The following is a 21,481-nucleotide window of genomic DNA, read 5'->3' on the forward strand; positions in this document are numbered from 1 at the left end:
AAGATTTCCTCCTGGCACACCTCCCATAACAACAACAACAACATGAATTTTAAGGCCATTTTCCCTGCTAGAGCGGGGGTTAGCCTTGCGGTCCCCATGACAATCTTCTCCATTTTGCCCTATTTTCTGCATCTCTCCTTATTAATCCCCTTGCCCGCATTTCTTCTTCCACCATCTTTTGCCAAGTCTTTCTCGGTCTTCCCCATCCTCTACTTCCTTCGACATTCATTTCCATCACTCTTCTCAACTAGTCTCTTTCATCCTTCCTCAACACATGACCAAACCATTTCAACCTGTTCCTCTTCACAGGATCAATCACAGGCTCTATTCCCATCATCTTTCGCAATTCATCATTTGTCTTCCTCTCTCTCAACGATACTCCGCACATCCACCGAACCATTCGCATTTCCACCCTTTCCAGCCTTCGTTGCTGCTCTACGTTCATGACCCATGTCTCACTCCCATAAATCATAACACTTCTCACACATGCAGCATACACCTTTCCCTTCAGCTTCAACGACACTCCCCTCCTCAGCAGCACGCCACTCAGTTCCCGAAACTTCTTCCATGCACATCTCACTCTAGCAACCGTTGCTGAGTCTGATCCACCTTCTCCATTCAGCATGTCTCCGAGGTAGCAAAATGTTTTCACACCTTCCAGCTTCATGCCATCTCCAAGATCCAACTCAACATTTCCTCCATCTGCAGCTCCCTCTGTGCACACCTTACATTTGAATGTAGCTGCCACACTGGTTAATGACCCTCTCAGAACACTACATTTTTGATGAACCCACTCAGCGCACATTGAACATTGAATGGAGTTCACTCCGACACCCTTCCTGCACACCGCACACGGCCACTTCCCAGTTCTTTCCACCTCACCACATGCTTTACCACTTGCCATCACCTTAGTCTTTCCTATATTCACCTTCAGACCTTTTGTCTCCATACATTCCTTCCACTTGTTCATCTTTTCCTTCAGTCCATCCATACTTTCCGCAATCAACACCAGATCATCTGCATACAACAACTTCCACGGTAAACCCTCCTTTACGTTCTGAGCCAGCACCTCCATCACAGCTACAAATAGTAGTGGACTTAGTACCGACCCCTGATGCACTCCCGCCTTCACCTCAAACTCACCACTGTTCCCGTCCTTCGTCCTTACATCTGTGAGCGCTCTTTTGTACATTGCCATCATTACTCTGATCAACCATTCCTCCACTCCTAACTTCCTCAATGCCCATGTCAATACTTTGCGTGGAACCCTATCGAATGCTTTCTCCAGATCAACAAACCCAAGAAACAACTTCTTCCTCTTCTCCATGTATTTCTCCTGCAACTGCCTCACAATGAAAAGTGCGTCTGTCGTTCCTCTTCCTGGCATAAATCCAAACTGCATTTCGTCGATCTTCACTTTCTTCCTTATCCTCCTCCCCAACACCCTTTCCAATACCTTCATTCCATGCTCCAATAACTTTATCGCTTGGTACGAGCCACACTCCAGAAGGGTCACCTTTCCCCTTGTATAGAGGGACGAGGGTACTCAGTTCCCAATCCACTGGAATGCGGCCTCCTTTCACCACCAGATTACAGATCTCTGTCATTCTCTTCACACCCCAACTTCCTGCTGCCTTCAACATACCTCTGACAACTCCCGTCGGCCCTCCCGCTTTTCAACTCTCCATTGCTTTTATCGCTTCATAGCCTGGTGTTGGACTAGCGGCTAGGGTGCCAGCTTAGGATCCCAGGATCCTGGATTTGAATCCCGGTCGATCGCTGAATTAACGCCAGGGAGGTTGACTCAGCCTGTCATCCTTCCGAGGTCGGCAAATTGAGTACCAGTTCACTGGTAATTCCCTGTTTGTCGTAAAAGGTGACTAACAGGGTTGGCGGCAGGAAGGGCATCCGGCCGTAAAACATTGCTTTAAAAAAAGGGGACCAGAAAAACAACAACAACCACGGTGCCCGAAAAAGGCCAACCCCCGCTTTGCGGGGAGAAATGGCCTCTAAAGGTGTTTTTTTAATTTATTTATTGCTTTTATCGCTTCCTCAACTTCCTTCTCAGTTATCTTCTCTGCCGGTCCTAAAACTGGGCTACTCTATATGTTGCCATCCCATTCATTCTCTGTATTCAACAGCATTTCCATATATCTTTTCCATCTTCCTTGGCATGCGCAAGATTGGAGGTCACGTCTCTTCAAAGCTGTCCATGCGCGCACACTTTCGAAGTTAAGTAACTTTTCACAATTGTGTTTTTGTCGAAACTGTATCTTTCTTTTGGTGTGTGTAACTATTGGTGTGTCTTTAATAGTATTCTTGGTGTTGGTTTTTCATACCTGTGTACTGAATCGTCGGTTAGTTCGTGTCGTGTATTCTGAGGCCTAGTGTAGTACTAGTAGGCTACCGTGTCTGACCTTGGCTTGAGGCTTTGTTTCTGTCTCAGCGGTTCTTCGATTGCGCTCGCAATTACTTTCGGTCTCTATTTTTTCACGTTTCACGTTCTGTCTCTGTCTCTGTTTTCATCTCAACTCCCAAAAAAAAAAAAAAAAAAAAAAAAAAAAATCCCCTTCTCTGTTCTTATCCGTTGTTCGTTCTTATTTGTTCGTTCGTTCTTCGACCACGTTGTTCGTGATCACGTCGTTAAAAAATGTTTCAACTGTCCCCTGAAGAACTGCATTCTGTCATATACTATAACAGCTTTTTCTTCTTCTTCTATAAAAGGATGCTTTCGACTTGCTCACCAAATCTATTCATTCCAAATTTTTTTTCCATCTCTTTCAGTTACAGTGCTTCTTTCATACATTCCCTAAACTCTCCAAAACTCCACCCATCCTTCAGCGTCCTCAAACGTATTTTTGACTCGAAGGTCTCAAGAAACTCATTTTGCAAGAAATGTTCGTTTCCCATTAATCGTACATTTTTCAAAATCCAATCTCACCCCTCCCCTCCAAATCTTCCCCATCACCCCTTCCCTCCAAAACTTCCCCATCACCCCTTCCCTCAAAAACTTCCCCATCACCCCTCCCCTTCAAAACTTCCCCATCACCCCTCCCCTCCAAATCCACCCCCTTACCCCTCCCCTCCAAATCTTCCCCATCACCCATCCCTTTCAAATCTTCCCCCTTGTCCCTCCCCTCCAAATCTTCCCCATCACCCCTTCCCTCCAAAACTTCCCTATCACCCCTCCCCTCCAAAACATCCCCATCACCCCTCCCCTCGAAATCTACCCCCTTGCCCCTCCCCTCCAAATCATCCCCATCACCCATCTCTTTCAAATCTTCCCCCTTGACCCTCCCCTCCAAATCTTCCCCATCACCCATCCCTTTCAGATCTCTCCCCTTGCCCCTTCCCTCCTAAACTCCCCCCACACCCCTCCCCTCCGAGACTCTCCCTCACTCCTCCCCTCCTAGACTCCCCTCTCACCCCTCCTCCTCAAAGCGTCCTCCGCGCTTCTTCCCCCTTCCAACTTTCACCTTCATCTCCCTCAACCTTCTGCCTCACTCTTCCCCCTCCTCAAATAACACCTCACTGCGCCTCACCCAATCACCATCAAACCTTTTGTCTGCCCCCATTCTTCCCTTTCTCCAAGCTATTCTGAAATCTGACACACCTTCAACAGCTCTCCCTACCTCTTCCTCCTCTTCCACATCTTACCCTACCGCCCCCCCCGCCCCCCCCTGTTCTGTATCCGATGCTCCCCTTTCCTCTTCTTTAACAGTATGGGCCTCAAACATCCGGGGCCTTCGCTCAAACTTGACTCATCTCTCCAGACAGGTTGCTTCTGACAAACCAGACATGATCTGCTTAACAGAAACTTTCCTCCTTCATGATGTCTCTGATTCCTTGGTATCTCTCCCAGGTTACTCCCTCCTCCGGTATGATAGACCTGAGCCTCGTCCTGGAGGGGGGGTTGCTATCTTTATAAAAAACTCTCTTCCTCACTCGCCCTGCACTGCCCTCTCTCCACCTCACCCGTAGGAATACTTTTGGCTACGGCTTCCCCTTCGCTCCCACCTTTTGTTCATATGTGTGTTGTCCCGTCCACCAAACAGTGATGACTCCATCTTCATCTCGCTGTCTGATAATATGGACCAACTTCTATCTACCCATCCCAACTCTCTCTTCCTCATATGTGGTGATTTCAATTGTCACCATGCCAGTTGGCTGGGTGTGGGGCTTGAGATCCCCCTCCCCTTTTGTGCTTTATTGCTGTTTTACCAATTACCAAGTATAAACAAGTATATGTTCTGTTTTGATTGCTTTCTGTATACTTTTAATACTTTTATTCCTTTCATGTCCTTTGGAAACTTGTTATATCCTTATAAGGAGTTATATGCTTTGTAAAAGCCCAGGCCCTGTGATGGCATTATCCTTTATTCTGTGAAAGACCAACCGTATCTTTCCAGCCTCCCACAAGACTGTGTCAAATCACTTTGATGTTGGCATATTTACGACTATCCACTCCCTTTGTACTTTCCAAAAACAGGGTTCTATGAGAAAGCCGTCAACATGTTGACGCATATTGCTGACCATCTTATCAAAGCTTACCCATGAGTGACCTTGGATGAAGTAACCGATGAGCCCACTCTATCTTTCTCTTTGTCTTGTGAGCTAAAACCACACCCCAATATTCCCTTTATAAAGTGAAGCTTGATCGAATTATTTGAGAGCATTATGTTGTAGAGTTGGTCATTTGTGAGCTTCTTACGACATCCTGTTTTCCACAAGCTTGTGTATAACGAGTCCAATAAATATATCAGTTGTTCCTTCTCTCAGTCTCGAGTCCTAGATCAACGGATCCCGACATTGGTGGCAGCGGTGGGATTCAGCTCGGGCAGACTCGGGACGCGGCTCCAGGCGCGAGTGAGTGGAAAAAAACCAGCTGGTTCGATCGGTCCGGGTGAGGTGAGCTTTGGGTTTATTTTTTTATAGACTGGGATTTTAGGCTAAATTGGAACCCACTCTGTCGCCCAGGTGCCGTTTGCCCCGTCCCCTGCTCGAGCCTGATCCTCGAACAAAATTTAAGAACGAGCCGTTTGGGGCTCCGGAGCAACTGACTGTTTATGGATCCGTTGGGGTAACGTTACGGGACGGGAGTAAGGTGCCAAAGAGGGCGCACAAGGGTAGGAAATAGATTGGTATCGTAAGTAAGGTTAGAAGCGTCATAAGGGCGTAGGACGCCGGGAAAGTAAGGTACGGTTAGGTTAGCACACGGAGGGAAGAGTGAGACTAGGCGGGCGTAACCCGTGTATGCGGGAGAGACCTCTCGGGAATAAGGAGTAAGGTTACCTGGCGTTTTCCTGGGCATGTAAGATACGGTTAGCACACGGAGAGCTGTGTAGGCGGGCGAGCCTCTCAGGAGTTAGGTTAGAAAGCTGTGAAGGCAGGCGAGCCTCTCAATGGCCTGAGGAAGCAGGCAAACTAATTGCAGGATAAGGCGATTAAGGAAATAGGTAAGCGAGCCAACGAGCGACCGATGCCGCTCATTGAAAATCAAGACCTGTGGTAGGGTTAGGTAGATACCAAACCCCTACCCTCCAAGCCCTGAGCTCTGTCCTGGGGCTCCAGGCAACACAACACCCCCCCTGCCCCATCCTTTTTCACCCCAACTCACCCCGTCCAAAATCCCTTTTTCCTTGAATGGAGTGAGACGTAATATGAATGAATGGGAATTGTTGCACAAGATTGTTGAACAAGATTGTACAAGGGGACGCGTGTGCATGAATCTACGCTGTACTGTACGTGGTGAATGACAAGTTGGTCGGATAGGCGCTGTACACGACCCAGGTCGTTGTGCTGTGAATTTTGTAACACTGCTGGGTGTGCGCAGTGGTTTGAAATGCGAGCCGGTTTGTCAGTCACGTGTTATGGAGGAATGTATAAGGAAACGCATGATTCGAAGTACGTTGCATAGGTGGGCATGGGAGTTTCAGTTGGGGGTGAATGGTTGGAGTCGATCCGGTGTTCGCGCGACGTCTGAGAGACTCACTGGTATACGAATTAATGCATGAATGTATATTGGAATATTAAAATTTGTATGGAAGCACGAAAGTGCGCACCGAACCAAAAACGGCATGACGTCATCGCGTTGAATTGGTTGCGTCAGGTCGATCGGCGATCTCATATTTGAATTTAAATCACATTCGCCATTGACGTGTGTATTTGGCCGACTTATCTGTCTGCATGAAATATGCAAAGTAGATGGGTTTCGGTGTGAAGTTTTGCAAATCGGTTGCTTGCGGTGCGGGAATCCATGCCGGGAATGTCGATTTTAGCATCTATCCGAGGGTCCTGGTGGTGATGTTCGTTTAATTGAGTCTGGATTTTCATTTGTTTGGGACTTTGTTTGTTTGTTTGGGATTTTCATTTGAGTGATGACTCCATCTACATCTCGCTGTCTGATAATATGGACCAACTTCTATCTACCCATCCCAACTCTCTCTTCCTCATATGTGGTGATTTAAAATTGTCACCATGCCAGTTGGCTGGGTGTGGGTACCTCTCTCACCAGCCATTGCTCTTCAGCAAAGGACTTCTGTGACTCACCAGGACTGACACAATCTGTCAATTTCCCAACCCGGATCTCAGTCAACGGAGAATCTTCTCTTCTGGACTTGGTTATGACTAACTTCCCTGAAAATGTCTGCTGCTCTTCTTCTGCTCCAATCGGCTCATCTGATCATGTGCTTGTTAAAGTGGACATCTCTCTGACCATTCTCAGAGAGCCTCCTCAGCATCGACGAGTCTGGCATTTCACTCAGGCCAACTGGCAAGGTCTTCAAGCAGCCATCAATCATCTGGACTGGTCTCCCATCTCTACCGCCTCTGCCATCAACTCATCCTGGGAATTCTTCCAAAGTAAATTGCTCTCTCTCATGCACAGATTTATCCCATCTCGTCTTCAGTTGTCATACCCTTCCTCCCATCCATGGTACACGGAATCTTGTGGTGAGGCTATTGCCCAGAAACAACTTGCTTTCGTCTCCTGGAAAGCAAATCCAACGGAAGGAAATCTCATTTCCTTTCACAAAGCCCGAAACAAGTGTGTGTCCACCCTCAGGAGAGCCAGGAAACAATATCTCTCCGTTCTCAGGACAGACCTCTCTTATCTGTCTCCCTCTTCCTAATCCTGGTGGCGTCTGGTCAAATCTGTTTCTGGTGTTTTTTCCCCCTCCATCCTCTACCTCACCTCAAAGGGCCACACGGCTGACTCCGCACGTGAAAAAGCTGAATGCCTCAACTCTGTGTTTGCCTCTAAATCTTGTGTCCCAAACCCATCCCTCTCTGTACCCACCATACCCAGTCGTACCCAGCTGCTCCTGGACTCTGTGTCCTTTCCTCCTGACAAGGTGGAAAAGTTTCTGTCAACCCTCGACACTGATTCTGCAACTGGACCTGACGGCATCAGCCCACGGGTCCTAAAATCCTGTTCTTCCGCTTTCACTCTCTCTCTCTGTTCTCTTCACCCTCTCTTTTGCTCAAGGTCATCTGCCATCTGCTTGGAAATCTGCCAACATCACCGCTTTGCACAAAAAGGTGCAAAAACAGATCCCAGCAACTACAGACCAATCAGCCTTCTCCCAATTATCAGCAAAGTCATGGAATCCATCATTGCTTCAGATATGAAATCTTTCCTCTTCTCCAATCTCCCGCAATCTTCTCCAATCTTCTCCAATCGTCTCTACTCCCGCCAATTCTCCAATCTCCCGCGATGAAGCTAACTCCAAGGGCCTTTCACTCACTCACCGCAGGCAGGTTGGCGGTCTTTCCGTCTTCTACCGACTCCTCTCTGGCCTTGCCCCCCCAGCTCCCTCTGGGCTTTGTCCCCCAAATATTCCTACAGGTCGCACAAGATCTGCCTGCAACCCTCTTATGGTTAAACTGCCAAAATCAAGACTTTCTGCTCACCTTCACTCCTTCATTCCTCTTTTCTCCCGCCTCTGGAACAAACTCCCTCACTCTCTTCAATCCCATTCCACCCTCCAGGTCTTTAAAACAGCTGTTCACCACCATCTCTTATCCTCCCCCATGCAAAACCCTGATCTTTTCTACCCCCGCTAATTTCGGTCCCCTTGTGTTTTATACCTCTCCCCCCCCCCCCCCCCTTCCCACGCCTCCTCCCCCCAAGCCCTCTCCCTCCCACACTTCTCCCTGCTCTCATTTTGTTGTGGTTGTGTGCTTCCCCTTCTTTCCCCATCTTGTCTTCTGCTCCCTCTTTTTGTATATTTTGTTTGTCTGGTTGATTTGTTTGTGAAATAAATGTTAGCTCTTTCACGAGCCTCGATTCAGTATACAAAAAAAAAGAAAAAAAAAAGAAAAAAAAGAAATGGCTTGATCTCTGATCATCAATTTGGTTTCAGACCTGGTCACTCTACTCTGGACATGCTGCTTCTGCTTTCTCAACAATGGATGGAGGTCCTCAATGCCAAACAGGAAATTAGAGCCGTCTCCCTTGACATATCACGTGCCTTCGATACGGTCTGGCACCCCGCTCTGCTCAGAAAACTCTCCTCTTTTGGTATCCATGGAAATCTCCACGCATGGCTGGCGGACTTCCTCTCTAGCCGGTCAACGTGTGGCCCTGAATGGGTTTCTCTCATCTCCTCTTCCTGTTCAGGCTGGAGTTCCCCAGGGCAGTGTTCTGGGCCCTGTGCTTTTTCTGGTCTTCATCAATGATCTCTCTGACTCTCTTGAAAATCCTCTCTATCTCTTTGCTGATGACTCTACTCTCTGTCGCTCCATTCTTCATCCCTCAGATCGGCAGTCTGCAGCCTCCTCACTCTCTGCAGACCTGGACAAAATCACAGACTGGGCAAACAAGTGGAACATGTCTTTCAATCCTGACAAATCTCACACTCTTACGATGTCTCTCCGAAAAGACCGACTGGACAACCCTCCCATCCACTTTCTGAATAATCCTCTCCAAGAAGTGCTGTCACTCAAGCTTTTGGGTCTCACTATCTGCCATGATCTTTCCTGGGAAAACCACATTTCAAATCTGGCCTCCAAAGCCTGTCGCCGACTGGGCATCCTCCGTCGTGCGAAGTCCTTCCTTGGCACACCTGAGGTCCTCACCACATACAAGGCTTTCATCCGCAGCTCAATGGAGTACTGCTCTCCCCTCTGGGCTGGTGCTCCTGCCTCACACCGAGCTCGTCTTCACGTTGTTGAAACCAAAGCATTCAGAATCATTGGAATCTCCCGCGATGAAGCTAACTCCAAGGGCCTCTCACTCACTCACCGCAGGCAGGTTGGTGGTCTTTCCCTCTTCTACCGACTCCTCTCTGGCCTTGCCCCCCCCGCCCCCCCCAGCTCTCTCTGGGCTCTGTCCCGCAAATATTCCTACAGGTCACACAGGATCTGCCTGCAACCCTCTTATGGTTAAACTGCCAAAATCAAGACTCTCTGCTAACCTTCACTCCTTCATTCCTCTTTTCTCCCGCCTCTGGAACAAACTCCCTCACTCTCTTCAATCCCACTCTACCCTCCAGGTCTTTAAAACAGCTGTTCACCACCATCTCTGATCTTCCCCCATCCAAAACCTTGATCTTTTCTACCCCCGCTAATTTCACCCCAATTCCACTTTTTTGAAATACCAAATTCTGTCCTGGAAGTCCTTGGTGTCCTTGTGTTTTATACTTCTCCCATCCCCCCCCCCTTCCCACGCCTCCTCCCCCCAAGCCCTCTCCCTCCCACACATCTCCCTGCTCTCAAATGTTGTGTGCTCTCAAGTGTTTGTGTGCTTCCCCTTCTCTCCCCATCTTGTCTTCGACACCCTCTTTTTATATATTTTGTTTGTCTGGTTGATTTGTTTGTGAAGTAAATGTCAGCTCTTTCACGAGCCTCGATTCAGTACACCAAAAAAAAAAAAAAAAAAAATCCATCTGGGTCCACAACGATTTGTCCCACTTCATCCTTCAAGCAACTCACCCCCATCACATCACACCTCTCTTTCGCTATCTGCTTTGCAATCCTGAATACCGCTCTCTGACCCTCTTCCAAATCCAAGCTTTCTCCGAACATTTTCCTACATGCCTCCTGCGTCTTTGCTACCTCTTTCTTTGCAGCCTTCTTGGCTGCCTTATAACTTTCATGCTCTGCTTTTTCTGCTCCCGTACCCTTCGCCTTCTGCAACTCCTTGAACTTCTTCCTCTTCTCGTCAATCCTCTTTCCAACTTCCTCATCCCACCACCATGTTTTCGAGTGCCTCGGTGGTCCTTTTGTCCATCCACATACCTCACAATGGCTCCCAACAGACTAGCTTTCATTGACATCCAACCACGTTCAAGCTCAACCACATCATCCTCTACCCTACTCGGCCTCTCTTTTAATGCCTCCCTTACTGTCACCTCTTTCAACCTCCACACCTTCATTCTCGGTTGGTACTTCACCCACCGAGCTCTCCTCGCACCTTTCACCCTTATGTCGCAGACAACCAAGTGGTGCTGTGAAACAGCCTCCTCCCCCGTGATCACCTTTGTGTCTCGGAGGTGCCCCCTATCTCGCCTACGCACCATCAGGTAGTCAACGGTTGTCGTCGACCCACCGGACGTGTATGTAACAAGCTTATTATCCTCTTTCTGGAACTGAGTATAACAAAATAACAAAAAAACTCCATCAGCAAACTCCAAAATCCTTTCACCTTCTCCATTTCTCACACCATATCCGTAACCACCATGAACTCCCTCAAAACCGTCTATACTCCATCCCACATGTCCATTTAGGTGTCCTCCTACCACAACAACTTCCTCATCTTTCACGTTTTCCATCAGCTTCTCTATCGCACACCAGAACTTGTCCTTCTCTTCATCGCTCCGACCAACCTGCGGAGCATATCCCGAGGTGACGTTCACCAAGAGCTTTCCAATCATCATTTTCACCATCATCAACCTATCACTCACTCTAGTGGAGATCGGATCACCATCATCAACCTATCACTCACCATTCTCACACCACTTCCCTTCCATCTCGTCTCTTGCACACAACATATGTCCACTCTTCTTGTAATCAATACTTCCACCACTTCTCCTGATCTCCCTGTCATTGTCCCTACATTCCATGTCCCAAAACTCAGAAACCGATCTCCACTTTGGGCTGTACCCTGCCCATATGTAGTTGTGATTGTCATGGTTCTCTTTTTGAGACAATGTTTTTATGGCCGGATCCTCCCATGTAGATCAAATTTGTGCATCCTCTTTCTAATGGTAGACTCGTGCACTTTGACATCAACAGTGGCAAGAACTACCTGTCGGTCCCGTGATGACATTCTGGGGTTCTTAGAGACTTATTTCATCATCTTGCGGTCTGCTCTAGGGCTGAACTTGCTGGGGCGGCCTAGCCTGAACAAGTTGGCAGTTGTTTGGAATCTTCTCCACTTGTAGATGATCTTCCGGACAGTCGAATGATTGATTTCAAATTGTTTGGAGATCTTTTTTAATCCCTTCCCAGACTCGTAGGCATCTGTAACCTTCTTTCTGAAGAACTCAGAGAGCTCTTTTGATCTCGGCATGGTGACACCGCACACTTCAACAACAAAGAGCAAACCAAACTAAATGTCTGAGGTTTAAAATGAGACAGGTTCCTCCAAGATCCTCTGTGACAATGTTCTAATCATTTGCACCTGAGCTGGTGCACCTGATTCGAATTTTAGGTCGATGAAGTAGTGATAAATGTGGGGGTGTACTTACTTTTTCCACATGCGAAATTTGCATTGATGTTTATTTAAATTATACAATGGACTACAAAATGTAAATGTTTCATGATATTTGTTATGTTATATCACCTTTATCTGTCAATATTGTTGAAATGAAGATCAAATAGCTGTATGTTGAAATATGTTGAAAAAGTCAAAACTTTACATGGGGTGTACTTACTTTTTCACGTGACTGTCTGTGTCTATGTCTATATCTATATATATCTATCTATAACTATATATATATATCTATATATATATATATCTATATCTATATATATATATATATCTATATCTATATATATATATCTATATATACCTATATATATCTATATATATATATCTATATATACCTATATATATCTATATATATATATATATATATATATATATATATATATATATATATATATATATATATATATATATATATATATATATATATATATATATATATATATATATATATATATATATATATATATATATATATACAGTGAAACCTTGACTTACGAGTGCACCAACTTATGAGTTTTCCGAGATACGAGCCGTCGCTCGGGCGGTTTATTGCTTTGAGATGCGAGCCGAGATCTGAGTTACGAGCTTACGCCACCCGCCACCAAGTGGGTTCCGGTCACGTGGTTATCTTGCCATGCAAGCATCTCTGCCGTATATCGTTGCTGCTTTGTTTTCGCATTTTGGTTATTTTGGAGCTTACGCCACCCGCCACCAGGTGGGTTCCGGTCACGTGGTTATCTTGCCGTGCAAGCATCTCTGCCGTATATCGCTGCTGCTTTGTTTTCGCATTTTGGTTATTTTGGAGCTTACGCCACCCGCCACCAGGTGGGTTCCGGTCACGTGGTTATCTTGCCGTGCAAGCATCTCTACCGTATATAGCTGCTGCTTTGTTTTCGCATTTTGGTTATTTTGGAGCTTACGCCACCCGCCACCAGGTGGGTTCCGGTCACGTGGTTATCTTGCCGTGCAAGCATCTCTGCCGTATATAGCTGCTGCTTTGTTTTCGCATTTTGGTTATTTTGGAAAATTTCTTAGTTTTAACCATGGGTCCTAAGAAATTGAGTGCCAAGGGCCGTACTGAGAAGAAGAAGAGGATGATGTGCTTGCAAATAAAACACGCAATCGTCGAAAAACATGAGCGAGGTGTGCGTGTTGTCGACTTGGTGAGGCAGTACGATCGTAGTACTTCTACGATATGTACGATTTTGAAGCAGGAGTCGATAAAGGCTATAACGCCAGCCAAGGGCGTTACGATTATTTCAAAGCTCCGGACCTCTGTCCATGAAGAGATGGAGAAGTTGTTGTTTGTGTGGTTGACGGAGAAGCAGCTCGCAGGAGATACCGTGACCGAGAACATCATGTGTGAGAAGGCCCGAGACATTTACGGGGATTTGGTGCAGCAGGCGGCGGGAACATCAACGGACAAGGCATCGGAAGTCATTCAAAGCCAGTCGGGGATGGTTTGATAATTTTAAGAAGAGGACCGGCATTCACTCCGTCGTCGGGCATGGTGAGGCAGCAAGCTCGGATGTGAAGGCAGCTGAAGATTTTATTATAACTTTTGCCGAACTGATAGAAGCCAAACGATACATCCCCCAGCAAATCTTCAACTGTGACGAGACAGGGCTCTTCTGGAAAAAGATGCCGAGGAGGACGTATATAACGGCAGAGGAGAAGAGCATGCCAGGCCACAACTTGTTCAGAGTGCCGGCGATAGCTCGCCTTCTCTTTGTGGAAAACACGGTGAGATCCTTAACATCCAACAACTAATGGGACGCAAACGGGGCGCCCAGTTTAGCGGTACACACATTGATGAATCACCCTGCCTGTGAAACACCGACATGACAGGTTTTTAGCTGGGTCGGGATTCAAACCCAGGCTGGACAGTTTGGAGTCAAGTGTGCGTACCTCCAGTCCAGGCCATCCTGCCAACTTGTATGCTGCAATCTGCATACAGGTGAAATATAAAGCGCGAGATATTTTTATATATACTGTATATTAAAAAAAAAATTGGTGTGGTTTTTTGCGGGCTGGAACGGATTAATAGCATTTCAATGCATTTTAATGGGGAAATTTAATTTGAGAAACGAGCAAATTGAGTTACGAGCTCGGTCACAGAACGAATTAAACTCGTAAGTCAAGGTTTCACTGTATATATATATATGTATCGTTGTTTAGTTGCTATTCTGTCATTTCCTTTGTGCTCTCGCATACCGTTGATATGTTATTTGTTTCTAATCAATGTGGTGTTGTTCCTTCACTTCCATACGACAATTCAACTTCCAATAACAAATTAAACCATCTTGGAGATTAAAGGAATGGGTTTCTGCTCAACCTGATGAATGGCCGTATGAGCTTGTATTTGAAAGAGATCTGCTCGTTGTGTTGTAAATTTCAGCAAGTAGGTGCTTCACAATATACTTATAAATCCACATTTAACACAATGGTTGAACAAACAAAAGCAGAAAAGAAAAAATGCTTTGATCCATGCAAGTGAACCTTGAGTGCGAGGTTGCATCTTGCAGTTTTCTGTGACGGCCCAGAGGCTTCGTGTGCGACCCCATCCAGATCTACTGTCATTGTAAAGATGCGTGAGTGTCGAGTTCCAGACATTGGAAGAAAACGAAACCGCAGGAATGAGCGGATCTGCATCAGCTGTGCAAAGGCATCGTTGGGACGAGATTTTCGTTTTCGTTTTCGCTTCATAACTAGCAAAGACAAATCGATGGCAGCTCCAGTTAGTGGACAGAACACAACATTTCATCGCCCAAATAATGCATGACCCCTACCACCTTTCCTTGCTTGTCATTTCCATTCACATATATTGTACTGTGCTGCGATTCGCAGCTGCAGAGCAGCAGGGGCGATAGTCTCGGGTGCAGACGGACCCCAGGGGCGAGACTCGCGGGCGCAGATGGGTACAAGGGGCAAGATTTTCGGGCTCAGATGGGTCTAAGAGGCGAGATTCGCGGACGCAAACGGGCCCCAGGGGTGCGACTCGTGGGCGCAGACGGACAGACAAGGGAGCAACATGCAGGCGCAGATGAGCTGCCGAGGGCGTGACTCATGGGCACAGACAAGCAGCTGAGGGTGCAACATGCAGGCACAGACAAGCTGCCAAGGGCGAGACTCGCAGTGCAGACAAGTCTCCAGGGCGACACTCACCGTGCAGATTACCTTCTTTTATGTTGGACATTTCGTTAATGCCCAGCACCAGATGTAGTTGACCAAAGGCCACCAGCCGCATAGCATACTTGGAAGAGGGGGAGGGAGGAGGGGGGGGGGGGGAAGATGGGAGGTGTAAGAATCTAGATTACACACAAGTAACAATGGCATAAGACAAGTCCTTTCCGCACATCATGCCTGCACTACACCAACACCAGAAACCATCACCCCTCCATACACCAGCTATCCACAAGTCTTGCAAATATCCCTGTGCCCCTCCATCTCCATGGCAACTCGGGACCTATCCAATTCCTATTTATTCGTATGTACTCCCTCTGCTACCACTACCTTTCTTGGGTGACCATTCCATGCATTAACTTCCTCATCAAATTCATCCATGGTCTGTACAAAGAAGCAATATTTTTCACATTGTACCTGTTTATGCACTCGACGATAAAATAAACTGTGCTGGCAGATGGGTTTATTCACGTGATATGGAACATTTCACAGCTCAAATTTGTGCCCAATATAAGGCAAACCAAGTTTTCCTTTCGACTTAAGAATCAGAATTCCGAAATAGGATTTGCTCATTGTGTTGCACAGATGGATGATTCAGGGAGATTTTTTTACCAAAGTCACATCAGTAGTGGGTGCGACTTCCATCAGCGTCGAGGATACTGCGACCCATTGAGGCTATGACAGCAGTAACAAATGCTTGTGGGAGGGCAAGCCAAAGATTGACCATTCCAAAGGGTACTCCACCAAGTTCCCAATCCTTTTTGTGATCCTACTCCCACATGTAACCCCCAGGGAGCTGCAGTGAGAGTGTCCAGGGAAAGAGAGAAGAATACGTCTCTCGGTGCATTTCTGCGTGCTGAGAGAGTTAGTCAGACTATGTGCTATAGAGACGAAAAAGTTATCACAGGGTGTGAAGAAGGGTCAGTCGGGAAACCGATCAAGAGCTGGAAGAGTCCCTGGAATGACTTGAGCTGTCCGGTACAATACTCAGCACCAGCCTGTCCACATCAACACACTAACCTGCCCCCAATCATGGGTGACAGGACGACAACACTGTACATTAATTACCAACAACGCCACCTGTCCTCCATTTTATCCTTGTTGCTTTATCTGCCTCCGCTTGAGATTTGTTCATTTGCAAATTTGCCCTTCCCCTACCCATTCTCTGTTTGTTACCAGGGTAACAGCAAGTCGTGTTTTTTTTTATTATTGTTGTGGCAGTAAGTGGTGTTCAAGATAAGATCAGTGTTTGGAGTGTTTGTCTTGTTACGGCTCCATATACAGTACGAGTCTCCAATTAAAAGGATGACTGAACAACTGCACCTTCACAAGAGGACTGCAAAGAAAATATATGGGGGTGGGAGAAGGGGGGCTTGCCAGACGCCCCCCCCCCCCCAGAGGGACAGCGAAAATGCATGATCCGTCAGGATCTAAAGATGCACTCCAAGTGCCCAACGAGCACGTGATTTTTGTTCAAGATTTGCAGATATGGAAGAAGCTGCAACCTGCATGTCTGGAGGATGAGGGATGTCATGGCACCGGGTGGAGTCATCAGCAAATAGGTAAAGAGGATTTTCCAGAGAGTCAGAGAGATCATTCATGAAGATCAGGAGGAGGACGAAACCCAGAACACTACCTTGGGAACTCCAGCCTTGACTTGAAAGGAGATGAAAGGATTCCGTTGAGAGCCACACATATGGAGTTGACATTGCATGCCAGAGGCAGAGTGGTTGGAGAGAAAGGCAGGTTGCCAGACTGTGAAGCACGATATACTGTCATGGCCAAAAATATTGGCACCCTTGCACTGTTTTCAAATAATGTACCATTTCTTCCAGAAAATTATTGAAATTTAAAAATCTCTTGGTATCCACAAATGTATTTCTTTGGTTTGCAGTGGAACAAAACAAACAAAAAAAAACTGAAAAAATTACTAAATCTTAGCTTATTCCACACAGAAATCCGAATATGGCCCGGACAATATTATTGGCACCTTTTAGAAGTTGTTAGAAATAATGATATTTCAAACAGGTGATTCTCCTTTACTTTTTTTTTTTTTTTTTTTTTTTTTTTGTATACAAGATCGAGGCTCGTGAAAGAGCGAAGTTTGGAATACTTTGGAATTGAACTCACCTATGGTGAGTTGCAGGCGCCTACAATATAAAAATCATTTATTCATCCTGTTTGAATCGAGAAAAGGAGTCATTCTGCTGTTTTGTGTCACAGTGTGCGTTGCAATGAGATTGGAGAAAAGAAAGAAAACCAGACAATTGTCTGAGGAGGTCAGACACAAGATTGTTGCCAAGCATGGACAATCTCAAGAGGCGCATGCGATTTGGTCTCTTCCGAAGACAGAAGCCTCTTCCGGCTCTCTTCCGGTCGTTCGATTTGGACTCTTCTCTTCTCGGAAGCTCTTCTGCCTCTTCCCATCATCCAGCAGAATAGGCGCGGAAGAGGCAACAGAAGAGGCGCGAGAAATGCTGCTGGTTATACCGACACAGCAAAACTTGCAAGTGAAAACACAATCTGGATATTTGCATCAACTTGTGATGTAGTGTCATCTTTGTCTAATTCTTCCATCATGAGCACGAGTATTACATGTTTGGCCGCCATCTTGCTTCTCTTCTGCCTGTTCGGCGCAAAGCAATCTTCCGGAAGAGGCTTCTGTTTTCGGAAGAGACCAAATCGCACGCGCCTAAGGCCACAGGTTCATCTTCAGAGACCTTGATGTTCCTGTGTCCACCGTACGCAATGTTATCAGGAAGTTAAAGGCCCATGGTACTGCAGCCAACCTCCTGAGGCGTGGCCGCAAGAGAAAACCTGATAGAAGATTGCAGTGAAGGATTGTTTGAATGGTGGAGAAAGCACCTCGATCAACTGCAAAACAGATTCAATATGACCTTTAGACACAAGGTACGACAGTTTCAACTCACACCATCTGTCGCCAACTCAATGAAAGGGGGTTTTATGGTAGGAAACCCAGAACGACCCCACTGCTGAGAGAGAGACATAAGAAAGCCTCACTGGAGTTTTCCAAAACATACCTGAACAAGCCAAAATCCTTCTGGGAGAATGTCCTGATTGTCCTGTGGACAGATGAGACCAAATTAGAGCTTTTGGGGAAAGCACATATTCTCTATGTTTACAGAAAACAAAAATGAAGCCTTCAACGAAAAGAACACAGTGGTTGGAGGAGGTTCAGTCAAACATGGAGGTGGTTCAGTGATGTGTTGGGATTGCATTGAATTGTGCATTGAATGCATTGAATGTGTGCATGGCATCATGAAACCAGGAGATTACCAAGGCATTTTGGAGCGCAATTTTCAACCCAGTGTCAGAAACCTGGGTCTCCGTCAAAAGTAATGGGTCTTGCAGCAGGACAATGACCCAAAACACAGTTCAAAAAGCACCCCGGAATGGTTCAAGACAAAACGCTGGACTGTTCTGAAGTGGCCAGAAATGAGTCCAGATCTAAATCCCATTGAACACCTTTGGGGAAATCTGAAAACAGCAGTTGGGAGAAGGCACCCTTCAAATCTGGGAGAACTGGAGCAGTGTGCACAAGAAGAGTGGGACAAACTGCCAGTAGAGAGGTGGAGGAAGCTTATTCATGGCTATAGGAAGCACTTGACTGCAGTTATTTTGTCTAAAGGTTTTTTGTGCTACCAAATATTAAATCTCGGGTGTCAATAATTTTGTCGATGCCATTTCTTTTTATCTTCTGATTTTAAAGGATATATTAAGTTTTGAATCAAACACAAAGGTTCTGTCATATTAACAGTGAAATAAAGAATTGTGGAGACCAAATACTTTTGTCAATTTCAACTTATTTTTCGAGAAAATTGTGAGTTATTTGAAAAAAGTGCAAGGATGACAATATTTTTGGCCATGACTTTATGTCCAGAGAGACAGTGCTGATCACATCTCTGACATTGTTGGCTTCCATTCATTGTTGGGAGAGTGGAAGCAACATTTCCAAGGTGGGGTGACCTGGTCTGTAACCAAATTGATAATCTGAGATGAGGTTGATGGAGAAAAGGAACGATTGCATATCAATGGCGATGATGATTCCATGACTTTGCTGATGATTTGAAGTAAGCCCACAGGTCTGTAGTTGAGAGGATCAACTTTTGCACCTTCTTATGTAGTCCATTGAGGTTGGCAGATTTCTAAGCAGATGGACAATCTCCTAGCGCAAATGATCAGGTGGACGGATCTGTATCCGGACGTAAACCAAGATCTAATGGCTTGTTCTTGTCACCTAACCATCTCATCCACCACGTTTTGTCATATCTCGTCCACAACTTTTTGAAATATCATGCCATATATAGTTTTTGGCACTGTCACTGAATGGTAAAGCATCACTTCAAGAATTTAAAATATTCTCGTATTCGGATCTACATCAAAATCAAATTGATTCGTCTTTGTGATACACCCAACCTCTCCACCAAAGTTAGTCCGAATCCATCAGCAGCTTTTTGAGATATCCTGTCCACAGACAGACAAACTGACAGACAGACAAACAGACATGGGTGAAAACATAATCTTCGAATATATATGCAGTGCAGTATATGAAAATATATGCAGTATATGAACAATGATGCAGTACATAATAATAATAATAATAATAATAATAATACATTTATTTTATATAGCGCTTTTCAAGAAGCCCAAAGGCGCTTTGACAGAGTACAAAAAACAAGTGCAAAAAGACAAAAATGAAGAGGTAAATAATCAAAGCAAAAGGAAGGAGAAGGAGAAGAGATACAACAACAACAACAACATGCATTTTAAAGGCCATTTTCCCTGTACTGCTAGAGCGGGGGTTAGCCTTGCGGTCCCCATGACAATCTTCTCCATTTTGCCCTATTTTCTGCATCTCTCCTTGTTAACCCCCTTGCCCGCATTTCTTCTTCCACCATCTTTAGCCAAGTCTTTCTCGGTCTTCCCCGTCCTCTACTTCCTTCTACATTCATTTCCATCACTCTTCTCAACCAGTCACTTTCATCCTTCCTCAACACATGACCAAACCATCTCAACCTGTACCTCTTCACAGCATCAATCACAGGCTCGATTCCCATCATCTTTCGCAATTCATCATTTGTCTTCCTCTCTCTCAACGATAATCCGCACATCCGTCGAACCATTCGCATTAACACCCTTTCCAACCTTCGTTGCTGCTCTACGTTCATTACCCATGTCTCGCTCCCATAAATCATAACACTTCTCACACATGCAGCATACACCTTTCCCTTCAGCTTCAACGACACTCCCCTCATCATCAGCACGCCACACAGTTCCCGAAACTTCTTCCATGCACATCTCACTCGAGCAACCGTTGCCGAGTCTGATCCACCTTCTCCATTCAGCATGTCTCCGAGGTAGCAAAATGTTTTCACACCTTCCAGCTTCACGCCGTCTCCAAGATCCAACTCAACATTTCCTCCATCTGCAGCTCCCTCTGTGCACACCCTACATTTTAATGTAGCTGCCACACTGGTTAATGACCCTCTCAGACCACGACATTTTTGATGAACCCACTCAGCGCACATTGTACATTGAATGGAGTTCACTCCGACACCCTTCCTACACACAGCACAGGGCCACTTCCCAGTTCTTTCCACCTCACCACATGCTTTACCACTCGCCATCACCTTCGTCTTTCCGATATTCACCTTCAGACCTTTTGTCTCCATACATTCCTTCCACGTGTTCATCTTTTCCTTCAGTCCATCCATACTTTCTGCAATCAACACCAGATCATCTGCATCGGTAAACTCTCCCACGGTAAACTCTCCCAAGTAACAACTCCCACGGTAAACCCTCCTTTACGTTCTGAGCCAGCACCTCCATCACAGCTACAAATAGTAGTGGACTTCGTACCGACCCCTGATGCACTCCCACCTTCACCTCAAACTCACCACTGTTCCCGTCCTTCGTCCTTACAGCTGTGCGTGCTCTTTTGTACATTGCCATCACTACTCTGATCAACCATTCCTCCACTCCTAACTTCCTCAATGCCCATGTCAATACTTTGCGTGGAACCCTATCGAATGCTTTCTTCAGATCAACAAACCCAAGAAACAACTTCTTCCTCTTCTCCATGTACTTCTCCTGCAACTGCCTCACAATGAAAAGCGCATCTGTCGTTCCTCTTCCTGGCATGAATCCAAACTGCATTTCGTAAATCTTCACTTTCTTCCTTATCCTCCTCTCCAACACCCTTTCCAATACCTTCATTCCATGCTCCAATAACTTTATCGCTCAGTACGAGCCACACTCCAGAGGGTCACCTTTCCCCTTGTATAGAGGGACGAGGGTACTCAGTTCCCAATCCACTGGAATGCGACCTTCTTTCACCACCAGATTACAGATCTCTGTCATTCTCTTCACACCCCAACTTCCTGCTGCCTTCAACATATCTCCCACAACTCCCGTCGGCCCTCCCGCTTTTCTCCCCTTCATTGCTTTTATCGCTTCCTCAACTTGCTTCTCAGTTATCTTCTCTGCCGCTCCTAAAACTGGGTTACTCTCTATGTTGCCATCCCATTCATTCTCTGTATTCAACAGCATTTCCATATATCTTTT

General features: G+C 46.0%; 1 protein-coding gene across 15 annotated transcripts in view; it reads right to left on the minus strand.

The window, feature by feature from the left end:
• The window catches only part of LOC137422867 (interleukin enhancer-binding factor 3), a 350,140-nt gene that overhangs the window by 141,100 nt on the left and 187,559 nt on the right, over positions 1-21,481 (minus strand). For 10 of the 15 annotated variants that reach the window (XR_013622939.1, XM_078775050.1, XM_078775054.1 and 7 more), the window contains 2 exons: positions 14,879-14,966; positions 14,213-14,421 (listed from right to left, as the gene is read on the minus strand). Coding sequence is in view for 14 of the 15 variants with exons in the window: in XM_078775050.1 (XP_078631176.1) it covers positions 14,213-14,421; positions 14,879-14,966 (297 nt within the window). In the remaining variant the exon portion in view is untranslated. The remainder of the gene's footprint in view (positions 1-14,212; positions 14,422-14,878; positions 14,967-21,481) is intronic. The other 5 variants (XM_078775056.1, XM_078775055.1, XM_078775047.1 and 2 more) reach the window with 1 other exon arrangement.

Source organism: Myxine glutinosa, chromosome 3 (assembly GCF_964187855.1).
Source record: "Myxine glutinosa chromosome 3, kmMyxGlut1.1, whole genome shotgun sequence".
NCBI lineage: Eukaryota > Metazoa > Chordata > Myxini > Myxiniformes > Myxinidae > Myxine > Myxine glutinosa.